The following is a 24,694-nucleotide window of genomic DNA, read 5'->3' on the forward strand; positions in this document are numbered from 1 at the left end:
TAAAAGCCTCGTGTTTGTTCGACTCCATCGTTGCACTCGTTCACCTCCCCTTTGATAAAACTCGAATTAAAATCCAGTTGATTCACGTTTTAATTGGTTATTACAATTTCCATTTTGCTGGGCATTCCCATTTTAATGGACTGATTTTAACTCAATGTTTAAAAAAAAAAAAAAAAATACAAAGTAGATGATTTATTTGAATTGTTAAAATCTGTTGAGCCATTGTCAAGGAAAACAAAAAGTAGCAACCTATTTTTCTATTGTTTCAACTTTGTTGAGTAGGGTCATGGCCAAACTTAGAATGCAGGTCATGTCGTATCATGTGTTTGATTTTTTTTTTTTTTTTTTTTGGCGACACCATGGCAGCAGGGCGATGGGCGAATGTGTGTACCGTCCATCGAACGGACATTATGCTGGAGGACCAATCTGCTGGCACTGATCATTGATGGATGTTAAAGATCCAACTGTGTCTTTCACGATGAGTTCGTGAGTTATCACCAGAACCCTGAACTAATTCCAAATTCCTGCCTAAACTGCCTGGAGGACGTGGTCTGAGCTTCTTGGACACTCCTTGACCCCAGGTTACACTGCTTGCTATCTCGGAGTGTGGGTGTTGTCTGGGCAGCAGCTCTTACACGATAAACAAACTTGTGCTCCCAGGTTGTTCACAAGTTAGCATCAATCTTTGGCTACAAAGTGAAACCATTAATCTACATGGGGGTATCTGTGCGGTGGTGGGTGGGGAAGGAGGAGAAGGATGACCTTGCTTGGTCATCCAATTTGGAGGGACGGCCTGATCTCGGCAGGGTCTTGGTGGCACCATGCGTCTTCCACTTCTTAATGATTGTCTTGACTGTGCTCCAAGGGATATGACTTGACTGTGCCTTTGAAATATTTTTATCCCCATCCCCTGATCGGTGCCTTTCCGCAATTTATCCCAGAGGTGTTTTGAAAGCTCCTTGGTTCTCATGGCTGAGTCTGCTGTGAAATGGCACCACCCAGCAGAGGAAACCTATATGAACAGCTGATTTTATTCTGAAATCATTAGAATCACTACATTTTAGGTGGAGGCCAATTGACTTGGTGTGTGATTTTTGAAGGTGCTTGGTTACACCTGAGCTAATTTACACCTGGTATCAGCGGGAGGTGGACACTTATCCAACCAAGATATTCTCGTTTTGTATTTTAAATTTAATTTTCTGAAATTTGTATAATTTCTTTTTCACTTGGAAGTTGTGAGTTACGGTGTGTAAATGAAGGAGGAAAAAAAAAGTCTGATTTGATGCAATTTAATTCCAGGCTTTCAGGAAATAAAAGGTGAAATTTTTTTAAGGATTGGGGGTGTCTGCTTTCTGTTGTCACTGTATGGTTGCAACGTTTTTTGTATAATGCTCTTGTAATTGCTGTCGCGGCCTCGGTGACGTGCATGATTTCTAAATGCACTTGCGTCACCAATGCTTGTATGTCATCGTAAGGGCATTAAGCACACGTCCTTGGCCATTTGTTCTATCTTCACTGCTATTTCAATGTCTCAGCACTCTCACCTGTCAGATGTGCTAATTAAACAGCTAACCCCATAGCAGGGATGCATTTCGCAACCAATGGTGAAGTCGCAAGTCGAGCAATTTCTTCGTCGAAAACTGAGGAATTTACCAAAGTTGCTTTGGTGTTTTATGGTGCATTATTTATTGATTTGTTTTTTTTGTTTTTCCATGGAGAATTGAAGTGTAAATTGAGAGAATGGTCAGATCGGTTAATTATTGTTACCTCCGCCACCGAAGGAGAAGGAGGCTATGTTTAACGCCCCTTTCTGTCTTGTCTGTCTGTCTGTCTGTCTGTCTGTTTGTTTGTCTGTTTGTGTACAGGATATTTCAAAAAGTTGTGGGCAGGTTCGGTGTGTGAAAAGGGTGAGCTGATTTGATTTCGGTGAAGATTCGAATCCGGATCTGACGACTGGAAATTTTTAAAGCGATTCTTCACCATTGAGAGTTTGGCCCAAAAACGATATGGTACTGTATAACATGATATTTCAAAAATGTATCGGGCCTGATATGTTCTCGTGGATCAGGCATTATGTGGCGGAGCTATGCCCTCCACCGAGTGCCCTTCTCGTTTAATAGTGGCGGTTGTGAGCGCGGAGTCAGACTTCATGCACTCCCCGTGCCGGTCAACGCACAGGCATGTAAATATTTGTCCCTTATGCTTTTAGTATCCTGATTTAATGGATAGGTAAATCGTATGAATGTAATTGATATGCGTTGTACATCTGGAAGATAGAGGTTTTCCCCTTTCCCCCTTTTCTATTTCTCTATTTCTCCTTTCATCTCTATCTCTCTATCTTTCTTTATTTCCCCATCTCTTTCTCTCCCAACATTCTCCCACACCTCATGCCATTCACTGCCATCCACACACATTCACAAACAACACCTCATTTATAGCAATTACCTGCACCCAGGGTTCACACGACATGCTTCGTGTCGGTACGAACTGCAGCAGAGCGGAAGTGGTGACGCGGGGCTTCAGGGGTGAAGTTTTTTTGGAAGGCGGTGGCTACTTCAACTCCCTGCCTCCCCCTCTCCCCCTTTCATGTGGCACAGCCTGGCACAGTTGGACCAATCACTAGATGCTACAGAAGGGACCATAGCTGGGAGGAAGGTCTCGTTTCCCAATAATAAAAAGAGTATAAAAGAGCCCGACCCAAGGTACTCGTCTCTGTCTCTGTCTCTGTCTCTGTCGCTGTCTCTCTTTCCTCACTTGCAGCTGTTGTTACAGACTCCAGATCATCGAAGCTCTGCCACACGAGGTGTTGGGGGGGGGGGGTGTGAGGCACGAGTTCAGGCACTAGGCTCTAGTAAGGTCGCTCCAATGAGAGCGACCACAAGTTTGATCAAATCAATCAATCAATATGTCCACGTTACTTATGACCATGGATGACACTGTAGCCATCTGTGCCGTCTCTCGTGCTGCTGGGCTGCCTTGGCAGCAACAGCAGCCTCTGCAATCAATGCACCCTTTCTAATAGCTGCTCTCCAGCTTTGCCTTATTTCTATCAACTCATGCCAGTTCTGCTCAATATTGAAGATATTTCAGTCTTCCTTGATGACATTCTTCCAACATTTACAGGGCCTGCCACGTGGGTGAGTTCCAGTGCCTGGTTCACAAAAACGTACTCTATTTGGGAGACAATGGTCTAGCATATGGCACACGTGTCCCAGCCACCGCAGTCTTGACGTCCTCAATACCGTGCTTATGGTTGTTACGTTGGCATGGCCAAGAATGTCCATATTTGTGATCTTTTGCCACCAGCGAATATGCATGATGTGGCATACGTATTTCTCATGGAACATCTCCAGCTGGTGTAGGTGTTTATTTCAGGAAGCCCGTGTCTCGCTACCATATCGCAGTATTGCCAAGATTACATGGCGGGATACAATCAGCTTAGTGTTGAGGGATAAACCTGAATGACGCCACACTCAACTTTGGAGTGAATAGAACATGAATGTTGCACTGGCTAATCTCTTTTGGATTTCACCATCCAGGTTTCCATCACTGGTGATCATGCTTCCCAAGTACACAAACTTGTCCGTTATTTTTAATTGGGTGTCTCCAAGAATAATGGATATCACTACAGCCAATGGTGATGGTTGTTGTAGTATCTCTATTTATTTTTTTTCTTTACTGATTGCCAGTCCCCACCTTGTGCACGCATCATGCAGGGCATCAATAATTTTCTGCAGTTCCTCCACGTTATTATAGGTGAATGCAGCATCAACTGCATAAAGGAGTTTTCTGATGATATCTCGCGGAGACCTGCTAGTCCTGAGCCTGTACAAGTTAAACAGGTTACCATCCAACTTGTTACGAACACCAAACTTCTCTGTTCAACCCTTAAGTGCCATTCCAGTCATGTAACTTAACAGTATGGTCAAGCAGGCGGGAGCTAGAATGCAGCCTTGGCGGAAACCTGTCGTGATGTCAAACTTTGAAGTTGTTTCCCCATTGATAGATGCCTTTGCTTGGATGCCTACATGGAAGCTGCGAATCAGGCGGATGAGTTTTGATGGAACACCACTCTTTTTCCAGCGATCTTCATACAAGTTGGCTTAATGCCTGCTGTTGGATTAATAGTTCGGGTGGCAGGCTTTGGATCCGAGGGTCCTGAGTTCAAATCCCGCTCGGCTGTTGATTTAACACCAGGTGGGGTTAACTCGGCCTGTTATCCTTCTGAGGTCGGAAAAATTAGTGCCAGCTTGCTGGTATCCTGTGTCGGAGTGGCGACCCGTCCAGGATTGTGCTCAATAGCCAAGGAGACTGCTTAAGCAACACCAACGCTCTGCACAGAGTATGGCCCCACTCTCCTCCTCCTCCTCCTCCATACAAGGTCATGGTCTACTGAATCAAAGGCCTTAATTCGGTCAATGAAAACAAGGTGCAAGTACTGCCTCTGCTCCCTACATTTTTCTTGTAGCTGTCTTAAAACAAACATCATATCCAATGTCGACCGATCTAAGCGGAATCCGTTTTGGGTCTCTGGAAGGAGTTTTTTTCTCTTAGGGGTTTTAGGCGATTGAGTACCACTCTGGCAAGAACCTTTCCAGCAACTGAGAGGAGGGTAATACCTGTGTAGTTCCCACATGTAAAAGGACACTGTTTTTTTTGTATACAAGGCAATGATGGTGCCATCTTTCCATTCCTGAGGAACACATTTTCTTTTCCAGATACACTGAAGAAGGTGATGGAGACCCGTGAATCGGGCAGGTCCACCTTTCTTCAGGACCTTAGGTGGAATTCTGTCTATTTTTGGTGCTTTCCCATTGGCCATCTGCTTGATGGCTTTCACCACCTCATCCACATCTGGATCTACTGCCAATTCATATTGGATGGGTCTTTGTGGGACCCAATTGATGACTGACCCGTCAACATCTCTGTGTTGATTAAGTAAGGTGTTAAAATGTTCTTCTCAGCAGTTAAGAATGCCTTTTCATTGGGTTAGATGGTCACCGGTGGTAGAGTTTACGGGTTGAAGCCCAAGGGGTGTCCTCTTTGATTGGAACTCGATGGCTTCAAAGAAGTTTTGAGAATCATGCTTCTCTGCAAACTAGATTTCTTTGGCCTTGTTTATCCACCACTGATTCTGCATTCTTCTTCGCTCCCGCTGGCATGGGCTCTTCATCTGCTGGTAGCGGACTCTCTTTTTTGGTGTTTCTGATGCCAAAACTTCTGCATAAGGCTCCCTTTTCCTGCCCAGGAGACTCGTGATTGCTTCATCATTCGAGTCGAACCAATCCTCATCCTGGCGTGTTTGCGTTCCCAGCACTGATTTAGCTGTGCTGTATACAATGGTTTTAAGGGGTTCCCTTTGTTCAGCATAGTTACCAGTCAAGAGAGCCTCACTTAGAGGTGAAGAAAGTTCTTGCTGCTTGGCTGATGATTGCAGTAAGCCACATTGAGACGTGGGCTGCAAGGTTTTTTTTTTTTTTTTTTTTTTTTTTTTTTTTGTATACCTTGATCGAGGCTCGTATGAGAGCTAACACACAACTCACAGCAAGGAGGCATGAGACAAGAGGGGCGGGAGTGGAAGGGACAAAACAGTGGGGAACAGACACATTAGGTGAACTGTGGAAGGGAGAGGGATGGGGATGGGACGGGGAACATGGCGAAGAGAAGATGGACATTTCAGGGACTTTCAGGAAGGAAAGCAGGAGAAATGAAGGAAGTGGGCTTGGGTGGATTATCGGGGGTAGAAAAGATCGAGGATTTGGATGGGGGAAGATAAGAGGTGGTGGTGAACAGCTGTTTTGAAAGCCTGGAGGGAAGAATGGGAAAGAATAGAGTGAGGAAGTTTATTCCAAAGGCAGGAAAAAAGAGGAATGAAAGAGTGAAGATGAGCAGTGATTCGTGATTTTGGTAGTTTTACCAGAAGGGGGTTGTTGGCGGACCTTGAGCGCCCTGTGGAAATGTGGTGGGGACAAATCGCAGAGAGAGCAGGGGGGGCAAGGCTGGAGAGGAGTCGGTAGAAGACAGAAAGACCACCGACCAACCTGTGGTGATTGAGTGAGAGGCCCAAAGACTCAGCTTCATTGCGGGAGATGCCGATGATCTTAAATGCCCTGGTTTCGACAGCGTGAAGCCGAGAAAGGTGGGAGGCAGGAGCACCAGCCCAGAGGGGAGAGCAGTACTCCATCAGGCTACGGACAAAAGCTTTGTAAGTGGTCAGGAGCTCAAGAGGGCCGAGGAAGGACTTAGCACGACGGAGGATTCCCAGTCGGCGACTAGCTTTTGAGGCGAGGTTGGAAATGTGACTTTCCCAGGAAAGGTCATGGCAGATAGTGAGACCTAGAAGCTTGAAAGAAAAGACTTCTTCCAGAGGATTGTTGAGAAAGTGGATGGGGGGGTTTTGTAAACGGTCCTTTCGAAGAGACATAGTGAGAGTGTGAGATTTGTCTGGATTGAAAGACATGTTCCACGTGTTGGACCAGTTTGTGATTTTATCCAGATCTGCAGTGAGCGAAGAAGCTGCTGCTTGCCGGTCTAAGGGATGACAGATGGTACGGCAGAGGGTGGAGTCGTCGGCAAAGAGAAATAGAGGATTTTCCAGAGAGTCCAAGAGATCATTGATGAAAACCAGAAAAAGAACAGGGCCCAGAACGCTACCTTGAGGAACTCCAGCCTGCACAGGAAGAGGGGATGAAAGAACTCCATTTAGGGCCACACGTTGACTGCGACAGGAGAGGAAGTCTGCGAGCCATGAGTGGAGATGGCCTTGAATACCATGGGAAGAGAGTTTGGTGAGTAGGGCAGGGTGCCAGACTGTGTCAAAAGCACGTGATATGTCCAGGGATACGGCTCGGATTTCCTGTCTGACATTGAGGACCTCCATCCATTGATGGGAGAGCAGAAGCAGCATATCCAGGGTAGAGTGACCTGGTCTGAAACCAAATTGATGATTGGAAATCAAGCCATTGGAGAAGAGGAAGGATTTCATGTCTGAAGCGATGATGGATTCCATAACCTTGCTGATGATTGGGAGAAGGCTGATTGGTCTGTAGTTATAGGGATCTGTTTTTGCACCTTTTTTATGCAGGGCAGTGATGTTAGCAGATTTCCAAGCAGATGGCAGATGACCTTGGGCAAATGAGAGGGTGAATAGAACAGAGAGCGGGTGAGCAAGAGCAGAAGAGCAGGCTTTGAGGACACGTGGGCTGATGCCGTCTGGACCGGTTGCAGAATCTGACTCGAGGTTTGAAAGCAAACTCTCCACCTTGTCAGGAGAAAAGGATACAGAGTCCAGGGACAGTTGGGTGCGACTGGGTAAAGTGGGTAGAGATAGTGATGGGTTTAGGACACAAGATTTAGCTGCAAACACCGAGTTTAGACATTCAGCTTTATCACGTGTGGAATCAGCAGTGCGGCCATTTGAGGTAAGGGAGGGAATGGAGGGGGAACATACACCAGAAACAGATTTGATTAAACGCCACCAGGATTTTGAGGAGGGAGAGAGGTTTGAGAGTTCAGACATGAGATGAGAAAGATGTTGTTTTCTGGCTCTCCTGAGGGTAGATACACACTTGTTCCGAGCTTTATGGAAAGAACTGAGATTGCCCTCAGTTGGGTTTGTTTTCCATGAGGCAAAGGCAAGTTGTTTCAGGACAACTGCCTCGCCACAAGCTTCAGTAAACCAAGGGCGGGAGGAAGGGTAAGACAACTGAACACGAGAGGGGATAAATCTGTGCATGAGGGAGAGCAAGTTTCTTTGAAAGAATTCCCAGGATGAGTTGATGTTTGAGAAAGTAGTGATAGGAGACCAGTCTGTCAGTTTGATGGCTGCTCGGAGACCCTGCCAGTCGGCTTGAGTGAAATGCCAGACTCGACGGCGGTGAGGTGGTTCTCTGATAACAGCCAGAGAGATGTCCACTTTGACAAGGACGTGGTCAGAAGAACCAATTGGAGCGAAGGAAGAGCAGCAGATATTGTCAGGGAAATTTGTCAAAATCAGATCCAGAAGAGATGGAGTACCATTGGTTGAGATCCGGGTCGGGAAGTTGACCGATTGAGTCAGTCCCAATGAGTCGCAGAAAGCTTTTGCTGAGGTGCCATGGCAGGTGAGAGAGGTACCCACACCTAGCCAACTGGCGTGATGACAATTGAAGTCACCACATAAGAGGAAGAGAGAGTTTGGATGAGAAGATAGAAGATGGTCCATGTTTTCGGATAGTGAGGTGTAGATGGAGTCATCACTGTTCGGTGGACGGTACAGTACACATATAAACATGAGGTGGGAGTGGAGGGGAAGCCGAAGCCAGAGGTATTCCTGGGGGTGTGGGGGAGTGAGGGCAGTGCATGGAGAGTGAGGAATAGAGTCTTTGATGAAGAGAGCAACACCTCCACCAGGACGAGGCTCAGGTCTGTCATACCGTAAGAGGGAGTAGCCAGGGAGAGATCCTTTGCATGTCAAAGGTTTCAAATGTCAAAGGTTTGCACACACAAGCTTGTGGTCGGTCCAACAGTCAGCACTTCTACGGACTCGGCAATCATTGGCATCGGTCACATAATGTCTCCTTACGACGATGTAATCAATCATGTGCCCTACTTTTGATCTTGGATAGTACCACGTGGTCTTGTGTACATCTGCATGGGCGAACGTGGTAGTTGCGACGGAAAGACCAAAGCGGAAACACAGATCAAGTAGCATAATCCCTTGGGAGTTGCAATTACCAATGCTGTTGTGGCCTCTAACTTCACCCCATGTGACCTGTATCTTGACCAACCCATGCGTTGAAGTCTCCCAACAGAAAGAGTCCATCTTTAACTGGTACTTCGAAGAGCTGGTCGTAGAAAAGGTTTTGCTCCTCCAATGGACACTTAAAGGATGGAGCATAAGCACGTATTGCTGTAATGTAACGGTTCGTTTTTTTATACACAGTCGAACACGCATCATTCGGGAACCGACACCTTTCCACCTCACAACAACTTCTCGCCTATCCATTTTAATGGCAACAGCTACCCCCTTCCAGTTTTCTTTCACCCACTGGGTGACCTAAGTAGATATATACATACCTTGTATCTCCAAACTCTCCTTGGCCAGGGATTCTACATTCACTTAGGCCAGCAATGTCTATATGCAGCCTGGACAGTTCCAGAGCCACCAAAGCTGAGCGGCATTCTGGAGCCACTTGCTTCTGACTGTCATCATTCAGAGTTCTGACATTCCAGCATTCCAGCTTTAGAGCACCTAAAGAGCGACTGGCTTACCCAGGTCTATCAGGACTGGGGGGTCCTTTTGGCTTTACCCCTGGTTCATCATTCTCCCACTCGGGGGGGGGGGGGCGTTGAGGTTGTTCATTCGATAAACCTCAAAATTCTGCATGTCAAAGGTTGCTGGCCATGACGTGCTGGCGAGCAGGCTGCCCTCTTCCATACTTGCATCCTGCTAAGATCCAGGATAAGATGCTGCGTTGACACTGGAACATGGTGTTTAGTCCATTAAAGTTTCACATTTTCATTATCTATTCATGAGAAAAAAAAAAAAAGAAAAAACGAACAAACAAGCCAACCAGTTGATTTAGTGCTTTTATAAACTCGAGACAAAGTTCAGTCCATGACCTCTTGGACCTTACCACCAGAGACAGCCAAATTCAGGCAGACCACTTGCCAAGCTGGCTTCAAAAGCCAAGAACTGAACATTCATTCCGGTGTCAAGTTAATTTGTTCAACCAAACTTCTCATGGCTGACATGTTGTCCACACTTTGTTTCATACAATACTGGTCTCCTCCTCCCTCTCCCTCTCACTCATGAAGGTGTCTTCCTCTTTGTCTTATCCTTCTGCTGTCTTTGGTGCTTCAAGATGCCTGCTCATTAACCTCATTTGTCATCTTCTATCCCCTTTAACCACCTTCACCATCTCCCATCTCCCAACTGACTTTCATGCCCACCTGAAAGCTTCTTGTTAGTACGTGTGTTGTGTTTTTTTTCAGTGCATCCCACAGATGCCTCCTCTCCAAACCTCCGCTGTGTCAGTGACTCTCGCGTTGTCATCATGCTCTTCCGTGAACCTTAAAATGTTGAACAGTACAACGAAATTGAGCCAAACAAAACATTGAGTCAGTATCCAGAATCGAGTTCATCTTGAAAATGGGAATGTTATTAAAATGTACATCAACAACAACAACAAAACAACTGCTTTTGTCTTTTGTTATTTTTCATTTACCTTTGAACCACATTGTGCAGTCAGTCATCCAGGATCCAGGCTTGTGAAAAATGTCTCCGACCAGGTATATTATATTGTCATCATATGAGATGAGTCATCATATTATATTGTCATCATCAAGGAATCATGGTAGCGAGATCTGCAGTGCACTTTGAACGGTTATTGTGAATGTTTCCCTTTGGGAAGAAGTAAATGCTTTATTAACACTGCAGTTTTCGTGGCATTGACATTCCCATTCCCCCAAGGTGACATGATCCAAAATGGTATCGCCAGGATGTGGACTTGCCTTGCTTGGATTGGGCGGACGGACCGTGCGGAGTCGACTGCTTTGTTCTCTTTTGTCGTTGATGTTAAACCAGCTGCGCCACTTGCATGGCTACTTGTGCGTAAAAAAAAAACCCAAAACATCCCATGGTACGTGCTCGTTTGGAAGACAAAGCCTTTGGGTCGGTATCTTAGCAACGTAGACACCACAATAGATTGAATGGGATATTTTAGGTGAAATTAAATTCCCTTAATTTTGTGAGCACACAATTGATTGGGGACGCGACCACATGTGATTGGCCGAATAGCTTTATTTGATGATGCTTCCTTGTATATATTCGAGGCAGGTGCCAACCCGTCGAAGCAAGAGACGTGCATTGCATTTCAAAAGTTGCACTGCAGTAAATTGTAGCACCAAGTAGTAAATGACAAAGTTTGTCGCCTGTTCAGAGCTGATCGTCAATAAATTTGCTTTCCAAGCTACTCTCTCCAAACATTATGCCCGATTCATTCCACCGTCTTCTTCTTGTTGTGTATGGCAGCTTGGCTGCCGGGTAGCGATCATTTTGTTAGGGTACGACGATGCCGCTGATGCTGTGCCCCGATATACCAGCACACTGGTACTCATTTCACCGACCTCAGAAGGATGACAGGCTGAATCAACCCCACCTGGTGTTAATTCAGTGGCCGACGGGGCTCAAACTCAGGACCCTGAGATCCCAAGTAAGCCACCCGAACCACTAAGCCAACACCAGACTTGCATTCTACCATATGAACGTTTCATCTACTCATGCAAGTGGTATGCAGGGGTTGTTAAATACATTTATTTTTGCTGGTCCTTTTAAAAAATTATTATTAATTATTCCCCCCCCCCCCGCCCCCCCTTATTCCAACCTCTGTCTTGTTTTGCCATTTTCTAAATTTTTACTTTCACTTCTGCCTTTCTTTGTCTCTCCCTGTGAAGGTGTTATTTCCCGTGCACACGTGAAGCGAAAAGTGGGGTTAAGCAATTGGTTAACTTATTGTCTGTCTGTCTGCCTGTCTGTCTGTCTGTCTAAAAACATCAGTTTATAAACGAGGAACAAATTAACTTCATTTGAATGTGATATTTTGAACACAAATCAGAAAAACAACCTGCAGTTTAGCAGTACTTTGTCTCTGATTTTGTCCCAATCGCCAGTATTGTGGTGAGAACGAGAGGTAGAACCGGGTTTGGAACCTCCACGCTGGCCCAAGAACTGTTGGATGTAAATTTTGAAGTTTCGGTGATATCCACGTTTGCTCCATTACAGGAAGACTATAAACTTTTGTAAACCTCTTGAGCATCCCATAATGCCACGTATAGCCTGTTGACATCTCCTCTTCCTTCCCACCAGTTCTACTGTTATTAAAAACCAGATTTGCAGGCCATCCACATCATGCTTTTGAGTGTGACTCTTTGCTGTTGTTCTTGCTTTCCCAAAGTGGCATTTTGACTTGTCGATGTGAATTGGCACGTGCTTTCCTTCGAAATTAACTCTTGCATTGTCGCATTATCTTGCCTTCCTGTTTCATCTTCCACCCAACCAAACTCATCCTTAAAAATCCAGCATCCTTAAATAGTAATAACATTTCTGTGCCTGTTTATCAACCTTAAAACTGTACCTTGCCTGCAAAATGCAATTTGGAGCGAATTGTCCTCTTTTTTTTATTATTATTTATTTTATTTATGCTCGAAGATTCCTTGGAGATTGAGGACACGTGTTGTTGCTCACTGATGTCACGTGGATAGACCACACAATGACCTCGCGTGAGTGGTATTTGGGATTACTGTTTGATGAAATAAGGTGAATGGCACTTGAAATAAGGGAGTGTGGATGGGAGTTTCAAATGAAAGGTTCCTTATAAATCATGAATTGTTTGGTGGGGAGTTCCTCATGAAAGACCCCTTATAATCTCGGATCGTTTAGTGGGGAGTTCCTAATATGAAAAGTTCCTTGTAATCTTGAATTGGTGTCACTGGCACATCTTTCAAACTGATTCGTCTGAATTTATTTATTTATTTGACTCGAGCATTGATTTTTTTTTTCTGTGGATTCATCTTGATATTCCAATGTACACCAGAGACGTGTTTCTCCTGTCGTCCTACTCTCCCACCTCTCCCCCCCCCTCCCATTTGCATTGTCTGAAACTTCTCAACTGTAACCACATTCCTGGAACAAATACAAGTTGTCTCAATAAAATGTATCCAGACTTTAATATTTCTGGGAAAAAAAATTAAATATCAGAGCGAGGGGTGATGTTGATGTTGCTAGTGTGTGATGGAATAATTACCCATCATCAGTCAGCTGTTACCCATGAGGCAGTTCAGAATGACAAGATTGTACCGTTTTTGACATACATAGTATGTAGACGTTTTATGGAGACCCCCCCCCCTCCCCCCGTGCACTGCCTGTGTTGCAGCCGCAGTTGCAATTGGATGAGTCGAAACTTGAGGCGGTGCGGGAGGGGAACGTGGAGCTGGTGAGGGAAATTGTTGAGGACATTTCTCCCATCTCGCAGAAGGACAACAGTGCAGCAGAACTCATCAGCATTTTGCAAGAACCCCATTTCCAGGTATGTTGTGTCCCAGATACCCGCAGTCTCGTTTGTATATTGAACCTGTCCTTTGCCTTGAAAAATCAAACACATGTCTATAAATCTGTGCAGTCCTGATCGATAATGTTTAAAGTATGGCAGGAATGGACTAAAACATAATTGTAGCATTGCAATGAGCCCGACTCATTGTGGATAACTGACTCATGTGTGGATAACTGACTGAGTAACAATATTAAGCTTCTGCCAGAGGAAAATGAACTCTGTTGAAGGTGAGAAATGATCCTCGAGAGTAAAACATTGCGCCTTACCCTCTGCTTGCACGTGTCTCGAGACAACTTGCATCGTGGAACTGACATCTCGAATGATGTGGGAATCGTCCGCCACATGAAAATAGGTTACCATCTTAGTTTGGGCCAAACCTGTTGATCATGGTGATACACATGGACAAAAGCCAGAAAGTGTGTTCTTGTGGTTCTGTGAGATTATACGCAATTGTTCTAATTCAGATATTGGTGTGAAAAGGTACACATTTACGTACAATCACGTGTACACACACACACACACACACACACACACACACACACACACACACACACACACACACACACACACACACCAAACATGTCGTGGCGTCATTACAAAGGTAAATATTCAGGGTTTGATTCGCGACTGACCTATGGTGCTATTTTACATGAATCTCTACCGGCTGTTCTCGGTGTGATTTTATTTTATTTTTATGCCTCCGCACCAAGGGTGCCGGAGGCATTATGTTTCTAGGGTGTCCGTCTGTCCGTCCGTCTGTCCGTCCGTTCGTCCGTCCGGATTTTCGTTTACGTGATAACTCAAGAAGCAAATTTTAGAATTTCATCAAACTTTGTTAAAAGGTAAAGTAAGACAGGGCAATTAAGTGACTAGATTTTGGGTCAGACGTGAGAAAGGTCAAGGGTCAAAGGTCAAGGTCAAACTCTGAAATTTTACTGTTTACGCCCGAACACGAGAAATATTGGACAGAATTTCATCACACTTGGTACAAAGGTAAAGTTAGACAGGGCAATTAACTGATTAGATTTTGTACCAGATATGATAAAGGTCAAGGGTCAAATATGTCAATACTCAAGTATTTGTGCGGGAGAGCAGAGGCATACCCGTCGACTGCGCGCAGTCGAATTACTCTCGTTTACTTGATAAATCAAAGCTTTTTTTCTTCCTTGCGTTGCCATTCAGGTCAGGTCAGGTATGGGAGCATGCGCCAGAGCAGCGCATCGCTGCGTCAACTTTCCACCGAAACTCCAGGGGTCTCCGTCTGGCCATCCCCCAGGCAGATGTCAGGCCCATCCCCATCTCCTTGAGATGCCAATCAACCTGCTGCAACCACGAGGCACATGGTCGGCCCATTGGCCTCCTCCACTCATGAGACTCCCTCGCTGAGAGAATCTGGTGAGCAGGATCAGCGTCAGGAAAACGAGCCGCATGTCCATACAGCCGCAACTGACGCTCATGGGTTATGCAGGTAACAAATCTCATCCGAGTCTCTCTCAGCAACCGCTCATTGGACACAAAGTCCGACCAGCGATAGCCACGGATTCTCCGAAGAGACCTTGTACCAAAGGAATTAAGTCTCCTACTCAGATCCCTGGTCAGAGTCCAAGTCTCAAATCCATAGAGCAAGACTGGAAGCACCAAAGACCTGAAGACTCGGACTTTTGTCCTCCCGCACAGGTACCAGCAGCATCACACCCCATGATTCAGTGAATCCATGACTACCCAAGCCCGACCCAGACGTCCATTGAGCTCTGATTCACAGCCAGCAGAGACATGAATATCACTGCCAAGGAAAGTGAATATCTCCATGACCTCAACATCCTCACCACAAACAGGCACAGACAGGACAGCAGCATCCAAGATGTCATTGAAAGCCTGGATCTTAGTTTTGACCCAGGAAACCCATAATCCCAGCGGCTCCGACTCCTCATTCATTTCTCATTCATTCATGTGGGTCAGTCTGGTACAGCCGCCCAAAGTAACAGGTCCAGCGGGCGTTCACTTGGGACTCATCTGTCAAGAGCACACCACCCTCGGATCTAACTGTAGTACACCGAGGGACGGCCTTGGAGGAACGCAATTCACAAATTCCTCTGTAAGCAGGATGAGAATCGCTCATCCACAGGTGATGCTCTACAGTCCACCCCTTCACAGATTCCTCGCACATAGGCCTCTTTGTCCACCCTTAGCGCACGTACAGTTTTACGCCTCAGCTCCCTGAACAGCTCGGCTCTGCCATTCAGCCTGGCCCAGTGACTCTGGTCAATAGTATCCAGTGTCTCTTGAGAGACAAAATTCTTCTTTGCCCTCCTGTGAGTTCCAAGACATCCACCGGTAACATCAAGGACGGTAGTCTTGAAGGCATTCCACAACTCTGCAGGACCCCCCAAAGCACCCAGACCCCCCAAATCTCCACTCAGCCTGTTCGAAACTCCTCGTCTACCCTCTCATCCTTGAGCTTGCCAACATCCAGCCGAGGCTGGGATGGTACCATTCTCCCGGATTTAAGGTGCAGCTTTAGAGTTGCCCCAACAAGCCAGTGATCAGTATTGAGGAACTGAGCACTCCGGTAGACCCTGCAGTTCTGGTTCATCCTCCAGCGACCGTCAATGAGGACATGGTCAATCTCCTTTGCCACACCGCCAGCGTTGGAATACCAAGTCCAGCGATGAGCTTGTGGGCGCTGAAACCATGAACCAGCCACCCTAAGTCCATGACTTCTTGCAAAGTCAAGGAACTTACTGCTATTCTGGTTCATAGTTCCTGACCCATGGGACCAACACATGTCTCATAACCATCCCTATCAGTTCCAGTCGATGCATTGAAATCCCCCAAGACTGGGAGTGTATCTCATCTGGGGCACTGATCAACCACAGACTCGAGCGTGACGTAGAATGCATCCTTCACGGTGAGATCACTCGCCTCAATCGTAACATAGACAGAGACCAGGGAAATGACACCTAAGGAGTGACGAATCCTTAGTCTCATAATACGCTCGTTGACCGGTGTTACCTCAATTATCATTGGGGTCAGCTTATTGGACACAGCTACAGCAACTCCTTGGGTATGGTAACCATCAGAGCGACCAGACCAATAGTAGGTGTAACCACCCACCATTATCTCGCCGCAATCCGGTCTCCGAACCTCAGAGAGAGCTGCAATACCGATGTCCAAACGCTTGAGCTCAGATGATAACAGAGACAGGTGATCATCCTCTCTTAGGGATAGGACATTCCAGGCACCCACCCGAAGGGACCGCCTCAGGTTAACCCAAGGAGATCGCCGTCTGGTGGACGACACCTCAGCACCACTCCGACACACTCTCCCGCAATCTGACCCAGGGATGTTACCCCGTGGTTTCCCTCCTATCAAAGATTGGGGGTCCCGAAGGCTTTGCCCCAATCCCGTCATCCGGTGAGCTGCCCTGCGAAGGGAAGCTGCACAGGAGGTACTCCCACGGAGTGGGTTTTCAGATTTCTTCGAGTTTTTGTGTTTTGTGGAATGAAGGGTTTTACGGTGGCCGGAGTGCAAATCCTGCCACCAACCTCCCAATAAAAAGTAACCCAACTGCAGGAGGACGTCCGCAGACACAGTTGGGCACTAGATATGGATGGCCGTTGGCTCACAAGGAGCTCCTCCGCCCTTTGACAGGTTTTGTTTTTAATCCTGCTGGGTGTCCATATCCAAACACCCTCCTCACCAGAAAACCTGGTGGGGGAGACGGTTTAGTCGCCGACAACCCGACCATGGAACAGGTTAGTACAGGTTTACATGGTACCTGTAGCAAGTCACCGATCTAATCTGGCCTGACCTGTCATACACTGCCTCTTTATCCCGATGCTATTTTTCCCTCTTTTTGATCTCACCTTGAATTTATCGCGTTTACAGTCACCTCCTTGTACATTGCATAACTCGCATCGCTCTCTGTTGCATAACTTACTTACTGGTTTTTCTCCCTGCCCCTCCTCCTACACTCCTACGGGGAGGGTGGGTATATTGTTGTGTTGTATCATTCCTTGTTTCCATCAAAGGAAGCTTGCACATAATTTCAAAAATAACACCCATCCAGACAAGGCTTGGCACAAAAATACCTTGCCACAGCCCCTGCAGACCTAAGCAGGTAGACATTGTTCTGGTGTTTTCATTCGGCACCGTGGGGTGAGTATAGATGATGCACCGTGGGGTATCACAGAAGCCCTTTTGTAATCCAGGTCAGGGTGACCAAAGGCAGTCTGCACTGATCTGTGCTCTGACCTTCTTTTTTTTTTTTGTCCTGATTCATAAACCTTGCTTTTGGGGCTAACTGTCTTTTGTGGCAAAAAAAAAAAACAGTCAACATACGGGTTTTCCTGGAGCAATTGTTAGCGGTGCTCAATAAGCTTGAATCGGCCGCAGGTTTATGTGGCCATTCCACAACACTTGGTGTTGACCAAAAAATGATAATCTTCGTTTTTATACATTCTTATGGTTTTTTTCAGTTCCGATTTATAAAGTTTCAAGAGGGCAGTTTTGATTTTTCCCGGGTCGAATGTCAACACCTGTCACGACTTCGGAATGACAATCTATGTCATGAGGCATTTGCATTCGCTTGTGAATACATGTTATTTCAGTTTGTTCGATTTTTAATGCAGTGATCGAAGGGTCATGGAGGAGCGTTTATTGCGTGACCTGGGTATTCGTAAACAATGGACAAATGGTCACAGGAATACGTGATATTAATCTATCATAAGCTGTACTCTGGAGGGAACAGCAAACTATGAAAGCTTGGTTTGCTTAACGTTAGTTGCAACGGATGGATGTGCAGCAGGCCAAGAGGGTGGTGGCTTTCTTTTGTGGTGTGTTGTGCTTCTACAGCTCGGATAACGTCATGTATCACGCTCTGTACAGAGTGTAGGTTCCACCGAAGCAGTTTCTTGGCGAGAGTTACATTGCTGGATGAGTCACTACTCTGACACAGGAAGTCTGTGCAGAAATTTGGAACTTGGCTGGGGTGCCGACGATACTTCACCGACTCTTTACGAAGGACACCGTGGGATCTTTAACATCCATCAACTAATTCCGACTTGACGGGACACCCGTTTAACGTCCATCCGAGGGACGGCACACACATTGATGAATCTCCCTGCCTGTGAAACGCCACATGACAGTACATAGCTGGGTCAGGATTTGAACCCAGGCGAGACAGCTCAAAGGCCAATATGCATACCTCTATGCCATCCTGCAACTCATTGCCTGATGGAACGAGCCATCAATCTCGATGGATCTCATCAAAGACAGTGGCTTCTTTCGTGACTCAGTAAACCCATCCTGGATGTGCAAGTTGTTCCACAGGCCACGTAGATGAACGGTGCGTCTGGTGGCACAACCCTGTGCTTCCGTTGGTGTCGCTTCACTCTAGCTGTTTTAAAGCGATGTTCTTCAAAGACTACGATGGAGATCTTACAGGTAGAGTGCCAGACGTTCAGCTTTTTAGCTGTAGTTTCCGACTTTCCCATCTCGATATTGTCGGACTTGAGGTTAGACTTGAGGACGTCGTCATATTGCTTGCACTGGCCGCCTATGTTGGGGGACTGCTTCCTTTAACTGACCATAGAATCTGGCCTTCGGTATTTTGATTTCATCTGTTGAAGCCTTGTGTCCGGCCCAACAGAACTGCTTTGCAATGATGAGGGACGCAATGCCCTCAATGTGACAACGACCAAGGATAACTGTGTTGGGGACCAGGTCATGCCATTTAACTTTCGCAATTTCCCTCAAGCATCATAAGATGGAAATGGTCGAGGAATTTGAGGTGTCTGCGATAGGGAGTCCAGCTTTCGCAGCTCAACAGCCAACTGGTTAGCACATCCGCCCGGTAGACTGCGACGTTGGTGGAAAGACGGATTCCTCGATAACTCCATAGTCGGTGCTGCAGCTTGCTGAATGTTGCGCTGGCCTTGCTGATTCTGGTGGTGACTTCATAATTGATTGTGGCTTTTTAGGCCACCTGGACATTGCTGAAACGTGACTTCAGCAGTTCTGTTGGGCCAGACGCAAGCCCTGCTTCCAGCTTTAGCAGGTATATCCAGCAAAGAAATCTATTCCAGTTCTCCTGCCATGGTGTCCAGTATTTTCCATGAGGATTGTCGACATGGTAGGAAGGTTGTTCATGCTTACCTCTGGTTTCACTGCCATCTTTGCTCTCCGTTCATAGTATCAAGATATCGCAACCCAATTGAATGTTTCTCATTAAGAAGGGTACTCATTTTGGCATTTAAGTCATTTAATAGTGACTTGTAGACCCATTTGCTCATCATTGCTTAGTACATTGCAGTAGCACTGAGGTCAGAGATAAAACATGAAGCAGGAATTTGGTCAGCATCCCGGCACACATCGGGTTACCTACCCTTCGATAAATCGAGAAATGTTGCAGTAAAATCTCAAAGTGATTTGCAAAGAATGGACGACGTAATAAAGAACTAAAAAAAATTTTAAGCAACTATAAAAGATGTTATTTTATGAGAGATTTAAAATATAAACCTTAATTGATGAGGCTGTGTGGATTGTAAAAGGTGTTGGCGCCACAGGTATTCTTGCAGGTGTCCAAGGTGCGATGAGGTGAGAAATCTCAGTGGCCAGGTACAGGTACCAATTTATGTTTCTCTTTAATAGTCGTCAGTATTTTAATACGCTGGTGCACTGCGAGCCAGTGAAGCCTCACGAAGATTGGAGTAACATGATCAAACTTATGAGCTTGAACTGTAAACCTCGCTGACACGTTCCGTACAAGTTGAAAAGCACTTGAGAGAAAAGGCAGGTATGACCCACTAACAGTGAGTTGCTTGAATCGAAGCGTGACGTCATGGGAGCATGAATCATTTTTCAGTATTATCCTGTGATTTGAGCACCAGTGGATTTGGGTAACCGTGCAAAATAGAAGAAAATAGATTTGCAGATTTTTTTTTATCAACCTGTGGAACGTAGGAAAGAGTTTGATCCGTCGTAACACATCTCTGTTTGGTCAAGGCTCGTGGAAGAGCTGGCGTAGAATGGAAAGGGGAAACACCAACAGCAGGTTCAGGGTGTGAATGTGTGTGTGTGTGTGTGTGTGTGTGTGTGTGTGTGTGTGTGTGTGTGTGTGTGTGTGTGTGTGTGTGTGTGTGTGTGTGTGTGTGTGTGTGTGACAGACAGACAGACAGACAGACAGACAGACAGACAGACAGACAGACAGACAGACAGAGACACGGACGAGAGGGACACATGATGGTGAACAAGCTGCACTCAAGCTGAGCGAAACACAGCAAGAAGAGGGGAGCGGACAGTGCGGATGAAACAGAAAAGGAACCAACCAACCAACAAACGCTTAATTGTAAAAATTGGTGAAATTAACAGAACATTGATTGACGTATGCTAACTGCTGTGGGGAGGAAGGAGAGTTTTTGGGCGTCAGCTCTTCTTCGGAAGAAAAGAGGGGCTCTAACGAAGGGTTAACGCCCGAAATGTCAGCTTCACCCCTTTTCCCACGGTGGTTAGCCTTCCTCAATTAATGTTCTTTTGATTCCATACATTGTTCTACCTTTACACCGACGCCGATCGACATTCGCCTTCACGAGCAAGACTCGTTCTTCATCCTATGATTGAAACCTTGGACGCACAATTCAGGTGGTGATTCCCAAGATTGACTATCTGGAGCTTGATCGTTGTGAGGGTGGATGACAGGCCGAGGATCAGCACATCGGTCCTGCACTCTCTCTCTCTTGGAGTTCCCTTAGTATTCATACAAAGTTTCAGGCCACTCGGTTTCATGGTTTTTTCTACTTATGGAGAAGATGCACACACTGACTGACTGACACGTGCTGACATTCGTTATGATAGATTTATTGATAAAAGCAATCGATGATCACTTCCTGTATTCACTTTAATACTTTCATGTCCTGGACAATGTTTAATTTGTTTAAGATGAACTAGATCTCATTTTTTGTTTGTCCATGTGGACTTTTCCACGTCCATTATTCTTGAAGAATGTGTTCATCATTTTTAGTTTGTTACCGTTTACAAACCCGATGAGTTTGTCTCCATCGTTTCTAATTCCTGATCCAAAGTTTCCCATTATGTCCTCTTCTCCACGTTTCTTAAGTCCGACTTTGACGTTGAAATCCCCTATTATCAAGTTGTAATCCGCTTTTGATGTCACATGCCTGGATAATTTTGATGCTGTATTTCTTATTTTGTTTCATTGTAATTTGTGACCAATCTGTCTTTAATGTCTTTGACTTCAGTTATGTACTTTATCCATTTCTTTTGGATGATGAATCCTGCTCCGACCAAACTTCTGTTGTGTCCATACCTATGTGGTTAAAAATGATGTCTACTCTTTAGCTCAGCAAATTTCTCCCCTTGCCTTCTAACTTCAATAAATCCTATAATGTCCCAGTCTACTCCTTCAAGTTCTTCCTCAAGCTCGAGTAATTGGTCGTCTCCTCGTAGAGATCGAACATTGTATGTCTGAACTCTTAGATTCCAGTGATGGACTTTATGAACCCAGGGATTCTTAGCACCCCGTGCTCCTTCCCTGATCGGGCCACCGTCTTGGTCCGGGGCTTCGGAACTGCTGGGGGCTTGGGGGTGGGGAATTGTCTTTCTGGTGTACTGGCTGGCTGGCTGGCTTAGGCGTACCCCTCCATGCTGTCCTTGTGTGGGTTGGAAGGGAGATTCTTATTGCAGAGAAACATCTCCTCGACTAACTGCCTTACTGAGCTGGGAACTTAGTTTGTCCACAAGTAACAATCACTGCTGAGTTTGCTGGTAGCTCTCAAGTGAGCTCGTACACCCTTAAATGAATCTTGTTTTTAGTTCCTCCAGGTTGTCCAGCCACCCTCCTCACCAGTTTCCAAATGGAAACTCATGGGGAAGACGGTTTATTCACCGTCAACTGGATCCTGAAAACAGGTAGTCCTAGCTTACGGTTACAGTGTATTGGTAGCAGATCTTGCGGCCTGACCTGTTTCCAAAAAATATATACTTTTTCTTTGTTGACCTAATTCCATTTGTCACTGTACCTGTGCCTCCATCCTCAGTCGCTGCTTGAAGCCCACGACTCGGTAGCTTCACACAGCTCTGAACATCTTGCCAGCACTCCTGGTACACGGAGCCTTCTGGGTGACATCACTCTGCCGGTTGATCTGCTCGGAGAAGCTGTTCGCGTCGTTGGTATTCGGCGGATTGAAGGAGAGCCACTGGTGAGGTCACACACACTTGGAACCTCATTGTGACTTCATTAATTTTGTGAACCATTCTGAGGATAGAAATGACATTTGAGCACCACAGCTTGAACTAGCATTACCCTCATGTCAGTTTTGCTTTCATATGAAAGAGATGTGGAACTCTGGATGTTTGTTTGTGGCATTGGGAGGGGGGGGGGGAGTGAAGGGAGTGTTGGGGGTTTTCGGAGTTTCGGGAGGCCTTTTTCTACATCGTACAATTCTACGACATGTCCATGGCCTGCTATTTCTCATCATCTGGGTCTGTTTGAAAATTCGAAAACAGTTTTGATTAGTCACTGCGTTCAAATGTTGGACTTTTGGCTGATTGAATAATTATCAAAGTCGGTGGCACTACAGACAAATTCTAAAGGTGTTCCTTCATGTCAAACAGCTTTCATCCGAATCCTCAAATAGATGTAAATATTGACCTCAGAGATTATTAATCAGCCTCACCACCCACTCACTCCCCCCCCACCCCCATCCACCATCCCCTCTTGCTCCCAATGAGACTCTCACCAATGTGCTCTTGCATCGACACAATTAATGTCCTTGGGCAAGTATGCAAAATATTTATAACAGTGGATGAAATCAACGGGACGTTTATCGCGTACTGCCGTGGGAACCAAGGAGAAGCTGACGTTTTGGTCGTTGACCTTTTGTCGGATCAGAAGAGATGTCCGTGTGTGCAGTGCCAAAAGGAGTCCACTTGTGGACTCTACGTCAACGAAGGTTTAATGTTGACACCCGAAACGTCCATTTCACCTTGCATCCCACAGCCGTTGGTACACCTCAATCAATGTCCTATTGATATCTATCATCCCTTGTTCTACATGTCCAACACATATCGACACGCGCCTTCACCAGCGAGGATAGTTCTTCATTCTGTAAAATATGTATTCCACATTGTTTTTTTTTTCCTTTTGATCCATCACAAACAAAGGACTCTTACCCCCCCCCCCTTTTTTTCTCACCTCCTTCCGCCTTGATGAGCTTTGTTTAAAATATTAGTTTATGAGCAGAAAAATAATTTTTTGAGATATGAACAAGACAGACAAAGCCCGGTGCGATTCCGCAAGTGTTTGTAGGGTAATTGGTCGTGTTTTAGCTTTTGCATTGCTGATATACAGTCGCGTGTTCGTTACAATGAGACGAGTTCTGTGGACTGGTTGTTGCATCAAATCAAGTTGGCCGTGTGTATGTGTACTCCAATTATCAGGGCGTAACGTTCCGTGTGGAGCGAGGTGAGCTGGTTATCGCTCGGATCTTGCGTGGCGGAGCTATCGATCGGCAGGGCCTGCTGCATGTGGGTGATGTCATACGTGAGGTTAATGGGCAAGACGTAGGTGGGGATGCACCGGGTCTCCAACGTCTCCTTCAGGATTCTACCGGCAGCCTTGTGCTCAAAGTGCTACCAAGTTACAACAAACCACCGCCGGCTACACAGGTGAGATTCTCACCTGCCTTTTTGAAGTGCCGTAGGTGGACAGAGGGAGTATATGGACCGATGATGAACGAATGTGGAATGCGTAGAATCGTAAGGGGCCTATTATTCTCGTCATGTAATGGTTCTATTATTCCTTTGTTTGAACATGCTTTTTCGCATTTTGAAGGAGGGTTGCATCGAAGGTGTGCAAATACCTAATATCCACAAAGGAACAATGTCGATTTGCCTATCTCACCTTTGTCACATTATCAATAGTTTCACAGTTGCTTCCTAAAGAGGAGAGTTTCCAGTGAATGTTCCTGTGGCTTTGATGGTACATGGATACTTTGATTTACAGGATTGTGGTGGAATGAGTAAGCACTGCAATGTTTAAACTCTCCCAAAATGAGGTCATGCGTGAAGATTTTGCCCAGAAAACCTCATATCAATATTTTTGCCTGTGGGTGGTTTAGGTGCATCATCTGACAAGTATAATCATCTACCATGGATAATGAACCAACATAAACTCGTGCAAAGTCGATGGTGCGCCATCGCAACTCCCCACGCTCGGAGTTGCCAACCTTTTGGGCATGAACTGGATGTCAAATCCAGAAAATCGTTGCATATTCATGCGTCCCCCAATGTTGATTGCGTGCACGAAGTTTCATTTAAAATATGCCCATCATTGCATTTTGTTTCTGGTATTTGACATTTTGACCCTGCCATACCGTGACGGATGGACGGACGGACAGACAGGTGGAGGCGATTATAATCGTCCATCACGCTGTCTCCACTTATGTGACCTTATTTTGCATGTGACCTCCGGTTCATGCCCCAGGGTCGGGGACAAGTCACAGCAATCGAAATAGAAAAAAAAAAATTAAACTCAAAATTTGATATTGAGTCAATCCTGGTGGAACCTTCTGCCATCTTTCACC

General features: G+C 45.8%; 1 protein-coding gene across 5 annotated transcripts in view; it reads left to right on the forward strand.

Moving 5' to 3' along the window:
- The window catches only part of LOC147022348 (protein PALS2-like), a 111,756-nt gene that overhangs the window by 64,103 nt on the left and 22,959 nt on the right, over positions 1-24,694 (forward strand). For all 5 annotated transcript variants that reach the window (XM_085893144.1, XM_085893145.1, XM_085893146.1 and 2 more), the window contains exons 3-5: positions 12,915-13,067; positions 22,148-22,309; positions 23,550-23,777. In XM_085893144.1, coding sequence (XP_085749270.1) covers positions 12,915-13,067; positions 22,148-22,309; positions 23,550-23,777 — 543 coding nt within the window. The remainder of the gene's footprint in view (positions 1-12,914; positions 13,068-22,147; positions 22,310-23,549; positions 23,778-24,694) is intronic.

This window comes from Eptatretus burgeri, chromosome 8 (genome assembly GCF_056783735.1).
Source record: "Eptatretus burgeri isolate ZD-2024b chromosome 8, Ebu_testis_v1, whole genome shotgun sequence".
NCBI classification, from domain to species: domain Eukaryota; kingdom Metazoa; phylum Chordata; class Myxini; order Myxiniformes; family Myxinidae; genus Eptatretus; species Eptatretus burgeri.